Source organism: Mytilus trossulus, chromosome 10, assembly GCF_036588685.1.
Source record: "Mytilus trossulus isolate FHL-02 chromosome 10, PNRI_Mtr1.1.1.hap1, whole genome shotgun sequence".
In the NCBI taxonomy this organism is placed as follows: Eukaryota; Metazoa; Mollusca; class Bivalvia; order Mytilida; family Mytilidae; genus Mytilus; species Mytilus trossulus.
The window spans coordinates 4,795,429-4,808,949 of record NC_086382.1 but is presented as its reverse complement, the minus strand read 5'-3'; the positions used below and the strand labels follow the sequence as shown (position 1 = coordinate 4,808,949).

Here is a 13,521-nt window from a genome sequence, read left to right as displayed (position 1 = left end):
GACTTGTGCAATGCCAAAATAAATGTATTGACAGGCAGTAGAATAGTTAGAAGTTAACCTCTTCATAGACAAAAAACGTGGGTGTGTCTTTATACATCCCGTTTAAAAGAATACGAATTTAGTTTTGTTTTCATTTGCTGATGATAAAATTGATATTAGTGCCAAAGTGAACTATATTCAAAGATCTAATTACAGCATTGGTAGGATAACCTTTACTAATAAGTTTGTTTAAAGGTTCGATGAGTTTACACGGATCACATAGTGATTTCCTCGCTTTTACCGTAAATTTTAGGATGTGAAATGCCGTTTTAAATAAGTTTTCTACAGGTTCAGCTAAATGTACTAATCAAATCTTTGTATCTATGAAAGAATTTAGTAAAAGTTTAAAGTAATTTATGGTAACGAAATCCCTAACTCAATGGGTCACCAATGCTCTTCAATTTTGTACTTCTTTGGCTTTTTAACTATTTTGATCTCAGCGTCACTGATGAGTCTTATATATGTAGACGAAACGCGCGTCTGGAGTATTAAATCATAAGCCTGGTAACATTGATAACTTTTAATAAATTACCAGTGATGCATTGATTACGTTCATTAAAATCGACGACATCCCTACACACACGGGCATAACGAACGAATTAGATATATAAACACCGTATGATGGAGCCAAAGGATTATCGCCGTCTAAAAAAAGAAAATTAACAATAGGGAATGAAAAATCGTCTCTTTTGTCGTAAATTTTAGTGTGGAGTTTCCCTTTAAAAACTGAAATGTCTAAATCTAGAAAAGGACAACTTCTGCTGTTGATGTTAGCTTTAGTTTTTTTTTTTACCATTACATGACAATTTTTTCCATTTGTTTTCATTTTTGCCTATTATCTGGAAAACTATAAAATTCGGCTGTTGTCTGCTTTTTGATCGGGTTGTTGTCTTTTTGACATATTCCCTATTTCAATTTTCAATTTTATGAAAGATACAGAGAAACATTAAAATGCAAAACTGATCAGCATGACAAGTTTTACAAATAGGTTACAAGTTCTATGAATAGATTTAGATGTCGAAATCTTTAGCCGACTCCTTATCAAAGTTATTGTCCTTTGATGATGATTTTTGCCATTCTTTAGTGTTTTTGACTTATATCTTAAAAACTATAATAGATAGATAGAAACTTAAACGACAAAAAAATGATCAGCATGACATGCTCTATAAGTTAGACAATATAAATGAAATAATCCGAACTCTCCTTGAAATTTCTGGACTTTAATGCCATTTTTATCATTATTTGAGGTTTTTACCGTACATGATCAAAATTATACTTGATAAACAGAAACTTTAAATCACAAAAATGATCAGCAAGGCACGGTCTACTAACAAGTCACATTTCACTGATAAAGGTAGTAGGCTTTCACCCTTTAAAAAAGCGATTGCCCAGTCCCTTGAATAAGGATTTATTTTACACTATTTTGTGTTTAAACAGACTAGATGATCAGCAATACAAGATCAACAAAACAGAGATTTTGGTCATGAATTCTTTTCTCGTCTACGATGAAATTAGAGAGTGTCCTTTAATGAATATGCACATAGACCAAGGTGAGCAACACCTGCTCTTAAGAGCCTCTAGTTTTTTGTGTGTGCAAAAATAGGATCGAGAACTATGCATAGTGGTAAGATAAAAAGAAACACAATTGTGAATCATGCAGCGTGTAATTGTTCATGATTAAATATAAGATCAAAATATGATAATATAAATTTACAATAACTGTCCGACTCTAACAGCAGTCCGACTACGAGTCATAGTAAGACATGTTGAACTTACATCTAGAAATTGACAATGAGGGTCGTTTGAAAACAATACTTTACGACAAAAGAGATGATTTCAGCTTCCCAGTTGTGAACTTTCCATTTCTATGTAGAAACATTCCAGCAGCACCTGCATACGGAGTATATATCTCCCAATTGATACGATATTCCCGGGCTTGTATTTCTAGTCGTGATTTCCGCGGTAGAGGGTTGATGCTCACAAGGAAGCTATTAAACCAAGAGTTCCAAATGGTGAAGTTGAAATCATCTCTTCGTAAATTTTACGGACGCTATCACAAGTTGGTTGACTGTTATGGAATAACCGTTTCACAGATGATATCGGATATGTTCCTTGTGTCCTAACTACAATTCACTTCCCTTTTCACCACGAATGTGACCTACGGAATTAGTCTATTTACTGGGTTTGTAATAAAATGAGCAACACGACGGGTACCACATGTGGAGCATGATCTGTATACCCTTCCGGAGCACCTGAGATCACCCCCAGTTTTTGGTGGGGTTCGTGTTGCTTAGTCTTTAGTTTTCTATGTTTTATCTTTTGTACTTTTATTTGCCTGTTTGTCTTTTTATTTTTTAGCCATGGCGTTGTCATTTTTTATCTCGATTTATGAGTTTGACTGTCCCTCCGGTATTTTTCGCCCCTCTTTTAATTTTAAAAGCCTATCTTTAAACAATAAAAAAAATTGTAAACATTGTGGTTTTATAGTTTTATACTAATTGAAAAGTTTTTTTCGTCTATTTACAAAACTTCCACAAACTTTTAGTTTGTGACGAGGATGCCTCCTTACAGCATTACAACTCGCCAATAGATATGTTCACCATAAGCCGATACCGAAACCGAAACTGAAACCGATACCGAAACCCAAAAGAAGTGGTGAGGTAAATGAAAAATAATCATAATGTTAATTAGCTAAACCCTTTGACCTCTATTGTATTGTTTGATATTTGAATATGCTTGATGGAGTATTACTTCAAAAGTATGAATTATTCAAAATACTAAGGATTTTCTTATCCCAGACATAGATTACTTTAGCTGTTTTTGGCACAACTTTTTAAAATTTTGTGTCCTCAGTGCTCTTCAATTTTATACCTGTTTGGCTTTTTAACTAATTCGATCCGAGCGTCATTGATGGGTCTTATGTAGACGAAACGCGCGTCTTGTGTATTAGATTATAAGCCTGGTACCTGGTATCTATGAGCTTCAATTCATCGATCAATTCACATGAATCTATCAGAAAAAGAAAACTTAAATTCAACCATTATTGAATACAGTAGAACAAGATATATACATTTTAAGATGGTGATGAATTCATTTATGATGTACATCATTCATGAAGCAGGTATCGTCATATGGTAAGAGTTGCATATAGTTCTACACTAGGTGCAATATCGTTTAGACTATGCATATGTCTATAAAGAGAACCTATTATTTTTTATTAATTTCCATTCCTCTTATGGAATGTTCTACATTAACTCTTCTTGCACGAATCTGTTCATTGAAACATTAGCGTGGATCGCATATTTTTGCATACTGATTGCGTAGCTGAATTACAGTATATGACGATGTAATATGATATGCAGATGAATATATGGTATCGCCAAGTAAGTAACACTCACGAGGAAACGGAAATATCTGGTGTGAACCGATCACATCCAACAATGTGTAAGTCATTGCGTCATTGATATGACCAAGAAAACAAAATTTGATGTATCTTATTTTCTTTCCTATCTCTGTTATGACTTGAGTATTAATACAGTGTATATGACAATGCCCACTATGAAACAATGCCTCTTTTTGGTTGGGAGATTTATTCTTTGGGAGGTACAATCAAAAGATCAAACTGCTTCTCTCTGTTCTGACCAATCACCCTTCATAGTTTTCCATTCTTCGGCTGAAGGCCATGTTATCACTTATCTGAATGTTTCATGAATAATTTCATGGATAGCTTTATGAATAGAAGTTTTGTTAAAATCAAATATCAAAGCCATTAGTTAAAATGTAGGGTAACATTTCAACCAATCAAACCATTAAAAGTTTATTTTGCTAGCTTATACGTACCTTTCCTTTAATTCCTCCTTCTTATCAACTCATTTTGTTATGTATTTTATTAAATTTAAATCCATATCTTTATTGTATATAACTTGCGTTAGTATATTTAATATGCTATACTCGTTAAATTTCACTTTGATGTTTGATAGATTCATGTAAATTGTTCAATTGAAGTAATACTTCATCATCTAGTGCATTAAAATTTCACACAATATAATGGAGTAACAGGGTTGCATTAATTAAACACTTTAAACATTTACCATTTACTTCACTACTTTTTTTGGTTTCGGTATCGGTTTCGGTTTCGGTATCGGTAACATGTCTAACAACGTGTTGAACAGAAACTCGATATTCTGTAATATTAAAGTCTGTTCAAAAGCCTAGGTGTGAATTTTGATTCATCAATAAGTAAACCAACATAACTTTATGAAGAATAATTTAAAAATAAGATGTAGTATGGTTTCCAATAAAACAACTTTCCACCAGATACCAAATGACACATTTGTTGAATTTTGAGGTAGACTTTTTCAACAAATTGTCGGCATTCCTATGAGAACAGCTGTGCGGACTTCTTTTTTTCATATGAAACAATAGACACGGCTTCTTCCGCCACATTTTTAGACTTATACCTCGAATTTGACACACACAGTCATCTCAGTACCAGAATCTATGACAAACGAGACGATTTTAATTTTGAAATTATCAATTTCCCCCAACCTTAGTAGCAATATACCAACTTCACCTGCATATGGGAATACATTTCCCAGCATATTCGATATTCAAGAGCTTGCAGCTGCTACTCAAACTTTGTAAAACGTCACCAGTGTCTGAGCAGAAAGTTGATGAACCAGGGGTATGTCAAAGAACGTCTCGTCTTTTTTCTAAAATAGTTCATCGGAAAGTATCAAGACCTTGTTGATAAATATTCCGTATCAACTCCACAAATAATACAGGATGGTCTTGATGTATAGATTATGAGTACTGACGTTGTTTATCATATAAACAACGTGTTATATTGTTCTTTTATTTGTCTTTGTTCTATTATTAATATTACTTTTACTGTTTGGTCTGTTTTCTGTGATATCCATTTGACGTGGCTCGGTACTTATGCATCCCGTCAATGTGTTTGTATTATATTTCTTTTTTGCTGGTGTGTTTTGTATGTGCGACTTTTTGTGCTTCTTTGGTTCATATGACGTGACTCTGTTCTTTTAAAGATCCCGCCATTATGTTATCGTTATATTATATGTCATTATGTTATTGTTCTATTATAAATTTGACAACCAATTGCAAGCTAACTTGACAGGAAGGATGATTGTAAGACTTAGAAGGTTAATACTGATTTGATATTCATAATCATTCACGTAACTAATGATTTATATATATAATAAATAGATGCGAACAAGAGTATGCACTACAATTCACTCGCAGCTATAAAAAAAATCTGATCAAAACAATTTCAAGCGATTTGCAAACATTCAATTGAAAATATTTCTCCTATCCCCCAAGACTATATACAATGGACCAAATGTTGCTACAAAACAAAAAAAAATGAACAATAGTATAATTACTCAATTCCATTTAAATAATTCATCAGTTAAATTTGAGAACATACAGAAGTGATCAGATAACACGAGCAATTAATTGTTGTGAAAGTATTAGATTCTGAAAAAAAATCTATTAGAAGGAGAGAATGAAAATTTGTTTTATTCAACCCACCAGTAATAAATAATCAAGTTGATGAATGGTTTTGTACTATAACATTGCAACGCAAAGATTTAAAACGGTAAAATCAATAGGTGTACAAATTATTTTGAGATTACCCCTATCGCTTACCTGTACGATTTGTAGTCGTTCTCGTACTCAGTCTCGGAGTCGGGTAGTTATTGTAAATCTCTAATAGGCACTTCCTACTTATACATGTTATAGTCGTCTACCAGCAATACACAAATCTTATAACTTTTAGACGATAAATAACATATAACTTTTTGTTTAGAGTTAAGTATTAATATATTGCAGAGCAAATTAGTCAGATGTTGGAGGTGTGGAAGATGGACAATTCAACTTTTGTTGAAACCAGAGCTGCCAAACATGTACTGGAATGTGTACACGAAAACAGTTTTGTAACTATTACTGCTAGTGCGGGTGTTGGGAAAACAGCAACTCTACAATATGTGGCTTTAGTAATGGCAGATGAAGGGTACGATGTTGTTCCGGTAACCAATGCACATGATATCGTTAATTTTTACAATCCAAACCAGAAAACACTTTTTGTTATGGATAACTTTTGTGGAACCTATTCCATAAACCAGTTTGAACTTAACATCCTGGAGTCAGACATGAAACATATGAAAGTACTGTTTCAAAATAAACTTACTAAAATCATTGTGGCATGTCGATTACAAGTATATCAGGATCACAAGTTTGAGTTAATGTCAATTTTCAGGACATGTGTATGTAACCTGATGTCTGACGATTTGTGTTTATCCAAAACAGAGAAACAATCAATAGCAGAATTATATCTTAATACATCTGCTTTGGAAATTTTACCATTCTGTGATTTATATGATTGTTTTCCACTTCTCTGTAAATTGTTTAGTGATAATCATGATAATCCTGAACTCAATATTACAGATTTCTTCAAGAATCCTTTTTCAGTTTATGAGGCGGAAATCGATATGTTTCTAAAAAAAGGGAATAATGAAAAGTATTGTGCTTTGGCATTGTTTGTCATGTTCAACAATGCATTGAAGGAGGAATGGTTGACAGATGAAATAGACACAGTAATAAGAAAAAAGGTAGAAAACACATATGAGGCATGTAAACTAGACAGAGGAACATCACGGCTTGTTCTACTTGACGAAATTAAGTCACTTGAATATACATTCGTTAGGAAAGACCAAGGTATATACAAAACTATACACGATACAATATTTGACTTTCTGGTTTATTATTTTGGAAAAAGAATGATCCAGTGCGTTATTCGGAATGCAGACAGTGAGATTGTGGGGCAGAGGGTTTTATTAGAAAAAACAGATGACATGAAACAGTTTATCATTGTTGTACCACCTGTATACCATCAGATGTACATGCAGAGATTGATTGATGACTGGTCTATCAATAGAATACAGGTTTTGTCTCAAAACATCAACATGAGGATACCAGAGTTTAGGCAGAGATTCCTGCATTATTTGGAAACACTCGATATTCCATTCCAGAAACGGTTAGCACGGACATGTGATATTGCAAACAACGATACTGTACTTTTACAGTGTTGTCAATGGGGGGATATTTCTCTGATTCAGTGGTGTATTTATCACGGTGTTGAAGTTAACAAGTGCAACAGTGAAGGTATTAGTCCAATGCACGTATCTGCGCAAGAAGGAAACACAAATATAATAAAGTTGCTACTGGAGAACAAAGGAGATATTGATAGGCGTAGAGATAATGGGGAAACACCTTTGTCAATTGCTTGCCAGCAAAATCATATTGAGACAGTAAAAGTTTTACTTACAAACAAAGCAGATATCAATATATGTATGGCTAACGAAGCATCTCCTTTTTTAACTGCTTGTCAGAATAATCATATGGAAATAGTTAAGATTTTACTGTACAACAAAGCCGACGTCAACAAATGTATGGATAATGGAGAATCAGCTTTGTGTGTGGCTTGTCAGGCGAATCATGTTAACATAGTAAAGGTATTACTTGAGAACGGGGCAGACGTTAATAAATGCACCGACTATGGAGAATCTCCTTTGTTGAGAGCTTGTCAGGCCAATCATGAAGAAATTGTTAAGCTTTTAATTGATTACAAGGCAGACATTAATCAGAGCAAGGACAATGGAGCAACGCCTTTGTTAGTTGCGTGTGCTAACAACGACTTAAAGGTAGTGAACGTCTTACTGGACAACAAGGCAGACATAAATAGGTGTTTGCATGATGGATTATCTCCTTTAATGGTTGCTTGTATAAATCAAAATGCTGACATAGTAAAAGTGTTGGTGGATAACATGGCAGATATTAATCAGTGTACAAATATTGGAATTTCTCCTTTGTGTATGGCTAGTGAGAAGAATTGTATAGAGATAGTAAAAGTTCTACTTGCCAACAAGGCTGATATTAATCAGTGTGGTGATGATGAAGTGTCTCCTTTGTATATCGCTTGTCAGATGAATTACTTGGAACTCGTGAAGTTTCTACTTGAAAACAAACCAGACATAAATAAATGTAAAAATACCGGAGCATCGCCCTTGTTTATTGCCGTGCAGTTAAAGCATACAGAAGTAGTTAAATGTTTACTGGACCACAAGGCTGATATCAACAAGTGTGTAGATACTGGGGAATCACCATTATATGTTGCTTGTGAGAATAATGATAAAATGTTAGTCAATATTTTATTAAGCAATAAGGCAAATATAAATTGGTGTAAGAAAAATGGAGAATCTCTTTTATATACTGTTTGTCAGAGGAACTTTATAGAAATAGCGAAGGTTTTATTGCACAACAAGGCGGACATTGATAAGTGTAGGGAAGATGGGGGATCTCCTTTGTTTATTGCTTGTCAGAATAATCATTTACAAATAGTAAGGCTTTTATTGGAAAACAAAGCCGACATTGATAAGTGCAGGAATAATGGAGCATCTTCTTTGTGTGTTGCATGTCAGAATAATCATCTAGAAATAGTAAGGCTTTTACTTGAAAACAAGGCTGACATTCATAAATGCATGACTGGTGGACTATCTCCTTTGTTCCTTGCTTGTGAGAATGATAACATAGAGATAGTAAATAGTTCACTGGAGAACAAAGCCGACATTAACAAGTCTACCGATATTGGAGAATATCCTTTGTTTAGAGCTTGTAAGACCAATCATACAGAAATTGTTAAGCTTTTAATTGATTACAAGGCAGACATTAATCAGAGCAAGGACAATGGAGCAACGCCTTTGTTGGTTGCGTGTGCTAAAAATGACTTAAAGTTAGCGAACGTCTTACTGGACAACAAGGCAGACATAAATAGGTGTTTGCATGATGGATTATCTCCTTTAATGGTTGCTTGTATAAATCAAAATGCAGACATAGTAAAAGTGTTGGTGGATAACATGGCAGATATTAATCAGTGTACAAATATTGGAATATCTCCTTTGTATATGGCTAGTGAGGAGAATTGTGTAGAGATAGTAAAAGTTCTACTTTCCAACAAGGCTGATATTAATCAGTGTGGTGATGATGGAGTGTCTCCTTTGTATATCGCTTGTCAGATGAATTACTTGGAACTCGTGAAGTTTCTACTTGAAAACAAACCAGACATAAATAAATGTAAAAATACCGGAGCATCGCCCTTGTTTATTGCCGTGCAGTTAAAGCATACAGAAGTAGTTAAATGTTTACTGGACCACAAGGCTGATATCAACAAGTGTGTAAATACTGGGGAATCACCATTATATGTTGCTTGTGAGAATAATGATAAAATGTTAGTCAATATTTTATTAAGCAATAAGGCAAATATAAATTGGTGTAAGGAAAATGGAGAATCTCTTTTATATACTGTTTGTCAGAGGAACTTTATAGAAATAGCGAAGGTTTTACTGCACAACAAGGCGGACATTGATAAGTGTAGGGAAGATGGGGGATCTCCTTTGTTTATTGCTTGTCAGAATAATCATTTACAAATAGTAAGGCTTTTATTGGAAAACAAAGCCGACATTGATAAGTGCAGGAATAATGGAGCATCTTCTTTGTGTGTTGCATGTCAGAATAATCATCTAGAAATAGTAAGGCTTTTACTTGAAAACAAGGCTGACATTCATAAATGCACGACTGGTGGACTATCTCCTTTGTTCCTTGCTTGTGAGAATGATAACATAGAGATAGTAAATAGTTCACGGGAGAACAAAGCCGACATTAACAAGTCTACCGATATTGGAGAATATCCTTTGTTTAGAGCTTGTAAGACCAATCGTACAGAAATTGTTAAGCTTTTAATTGATTACAAGGCAGACATTAATCAGAGCAAGGACAATGGAGCAACGCCTTTGTTGGTTGCGTGTGCTAAAAATGACTTAAAGTTAGCGAACGTCTTACTGGACAACAAGGCAGACATAAATAGGTGTTCGCATGATGGATTATCTCCTTTAATGGTTGCTTGTATAAATCAAAATGCAGACATAGTAAAAGTGTTGGTGGATAACATGGCAGATATTAATCAGTGTACAAATATTGGAAGATCTCCTTTGTGTATGGTTAGTGAGAAGAATTGTATAGAGATAGTAAAAGTTCTACTTGCCAACAAGGCTGATATTAATCAGTGTGGTGATGATGGAGTGTCTCCTTTGTTAATCGCTTGTCAGATGAATTACTTGGAACTCGTGAAGTTTCTACTTGAAAACAAACCAGACATAAATAAATGTAAAAATACCGGAGCATCGCCCTTGTTTATTGCCGTGCTTTTAAAGCATACAGAAGTAGTTAAATGTTTACTGGACCACAAGGCTGATATCAACAAGTGTGTAGATACTGGGGAATCACCATTATATGTTGCTTGTGAGAATAATGATAAAATGTTAGTCAATATTTTATTAAGCAATAAGGCAAATATAAATTGGTGTAAGAAAAATGGAGAATCTCCTTTATATACTGTTTGTCAGAGGAACTTTATAGAAATAGCGAAGGTTTTACTGCACAACAAGGCGGACATTGATAAGTGTAGGGAAGATGGGGGATCACCTTTGTTTATTGCTTGTCAGAATAATCATTTACAAATAGTAAGGCTTTTATTGGAAAACAAAGCCGACATTGATAAGTGCAGGAATAATGGAGCATCTTCTTTGTGTGTTGCATGTCAGAATAATCATCTAGAAATAGTAAGGCTTTTACTTGAAAACAATGCTGACATTCATAAATGCACGACTGGTGGACTATCTCCTTTGTTACTTGCTTGTGAGAATGATAACATAGAGATAGTAAATAGTTTACTGGAGAACAAAGCCGACATAAACAAGTCTACCGATATTGGAGAATATCCTTTGTTTAGAGCTTGTAAGACCAATCATACAGAAATTGTTAAGCTTTTAATTGATTACAAGGCAGACATTAATCAGAGCAAGTACAATGGAGCAACGCCTTTGTTGGTTGCGTGTGCTAAAAATGACTTAAAGGTAGCGAACGTCTTACTGGACAACAAGGCAGACATAAATAGGTGTTCGCATGATGGATTATCTCCTTTAATTGTTGCTTGTATAAATCAAAATGCAGACATAGTAAAAGTGTTGGTGGATAACATGGCAGATATTAATCAGTGTACAAATATTGGAAGATCTCCTTTGTGTATGGCTAGTGAGAAGAATTGTATAGAGATAGTAAAAGTTCTACTTGCCAACAAGGCTGATATTAATCAGTGTGGTGATGATGAAGTGTCTCCTTTGTATATCGCTTGTCAGATGAATTACTTGGAACTCGTGAAGTTTCTACTTGAAAACAAACCAGACATAAATAAATGTAAAAATACCGGAGCATCGCCCTTGTTTATTGCCGTGCAGTTAAAGCATACAGAAGTAGTTAAATGTTTACTGGACCACAAGGCTGATATCAACAAGTGTGTAGATACTGGGGAATCACCATTATATGTTGCTTGTGAGAATAATGATAAAATGTTAGTCAATATTTTATTAAGCAATAAGGCAAATATAAATTGGTGTAAGAAAAATGGAGAATCTCCTTTATATACTGTTTGTCAGAGGAACTTTATAAATATAGCGAAGGTTTTACTGCACAACAAGGCGGACATTGATAAGTGTAGGGAAGATGGGGGATCTCCTTTGTTTATTGCTTGTCAGAATAATCATTTACAAATAGTAAGGCTTTTATTGGAAAACAAAGCCGACATTGATAAGTGCAGGAATAATGGAGCATCTTCTTTGTGTGTTGCATGTCAGAATAATCATCTAGAAATAGTAAGGCTTTTACTTGAAAACAAGGCTGACATTCATAAATGCATGACTGGTGGAGTATCTCCTTTGTACATTGCTTGTGAGAATAATTATATTGATATTGTAAAAATTTTACTGGAGAACAAGGCCGACATTAATAAGTCTTCTGATTCTGGGAAATCTCCGTTGTTTAGGGCTAGTATGCTGAATCATGTTGTTACGGTTAAAGTTTTATTGAACAACAAGGCAGATATTAATAAATGTGGTGGTGATGGAGTATCTCCTTTGTGTGTGGCTTGTGAAAAAAATAATAAAGCGATAGTCAGAATGCTAATACACAACAAAGCTGACATTAATATGTGTAACAATAATGGAGTAACTCCTTTGTTTGTTGCTTGTCAGAAAAATCGGATAGAGATCATTCAAGTTTTGTTAGAAAATAAGGCAGACATTAATAAATGTACATATGATGGGGCTTCTCCGTTGTTTATTGCTTGTAAGAATAATCATTTTGAGGTTGTTTATATATTACTGAACAACAATTCAGACGTTAATAAATGTTTGGTTAACGGAACATCTCCTTTGTTGATTGCTTGTCGAAACAATCATAGAGAAATAGTGAAACTATTATTGGACAACGAGTCCGACATCAATATGTGTAATGCTAATGGAGCATCTCCACTGTTTGTTGCCTTTATGACGAATAATATAGACATAGTGAAATTACTAGAAGAAAATGGTGCAGATTGCAATTATGCACTGACAATAATGAGGAAGCTAGTTGCGACAACAAACAAAGAGATCCTATATGAAAGAGAGATTGATGATCAATTGGGACATAAATAAACAGTAAGATAGTTGTGACCTCACTTAAAATGTTCACCTATATTGTAATAAAGGTTGTACATAAAGTTACTTATTTACAAACATTAGAAAAATTTAATAGGATCGTTTTTTGACAGTATTGATTACAGAATATCAAAATGATTATCTAGTAATGTCTGTCCCATGCAAATAACATTTAATAATGTTTTTATTATATAAAGGTCATAAGGAATAACATGTATCTGTGTTTGTAATTGTGTAACGCTTTCACATTATGTTTGTATTTGAAGAATTTAGCACCATAAATGCGTTTATTTCGTCTGTTCCAACAGGGGTGTTGTTGGATGTACAACATAGATTATTTAATGATGTATAACTTGCTTGTTGTAAAAATTTAAAACTCATATAACTAGACATTTTAGATTTTATTTATGCATAAACATGATGAAGGAGATATATATATATGTTTTAAATTTATCAAACCTCAAAATCTATAGATATTTTAGAGATAAAGGTTACATCTTTTAACTAAACATTAAATCTTTTCAATTTGAAATATACTTTTTATAGTTATTTGTTAAATTGTATGTACAGATGTTAATCTTTGTTATATTTTTTTCAATTCAACGTTTTACGTAAATGCATTTGTTTAATGATTTAAAGACACATTTTGTAACTGAGCACAATGAGAACATCTATTGCATTCATATAGCTATAATGTACAATCTATGAACTCGTCATACATATCAGTATTTAAATTGGGTATCCCAGACGCGACTTTCGTCTACATAAGACTCACCAGTAACGCTACCTTTAAAAGAAACAAGTTTTAAAAATCCAAGCAAGGTGTAGAAGAGCATTGAGTTACAAAAATTCAGAGCATTTTCCAAAAACGCAT

General features: G+C 33.7%; 1 protein-coding gene across 1 annotated transcript in view; it reads left to right on the top strand.

Annotated features, from left to right (window-relative positions):
- LOC134686640 (uncharacterized) overlaps window positions 1-12,644 on the top strand; it is a 48,163-nt gene extending 35,519 nt beyond the window's left edge. Inside the window, exon 6 of the mRNA XM_063546315.1 lies at window positions 5,890-12,644. Within this exon, the coding sequence (XP_063402385.1) occupies window positions 5,890-12,644 (6,755 nt within the window). The remainder of the gene's footprint in view (window positions 1-5,889) is intronic.
- The last annotated feature ends 877 nt before the right edge of the window (window positions 12,645-13,521 follow it).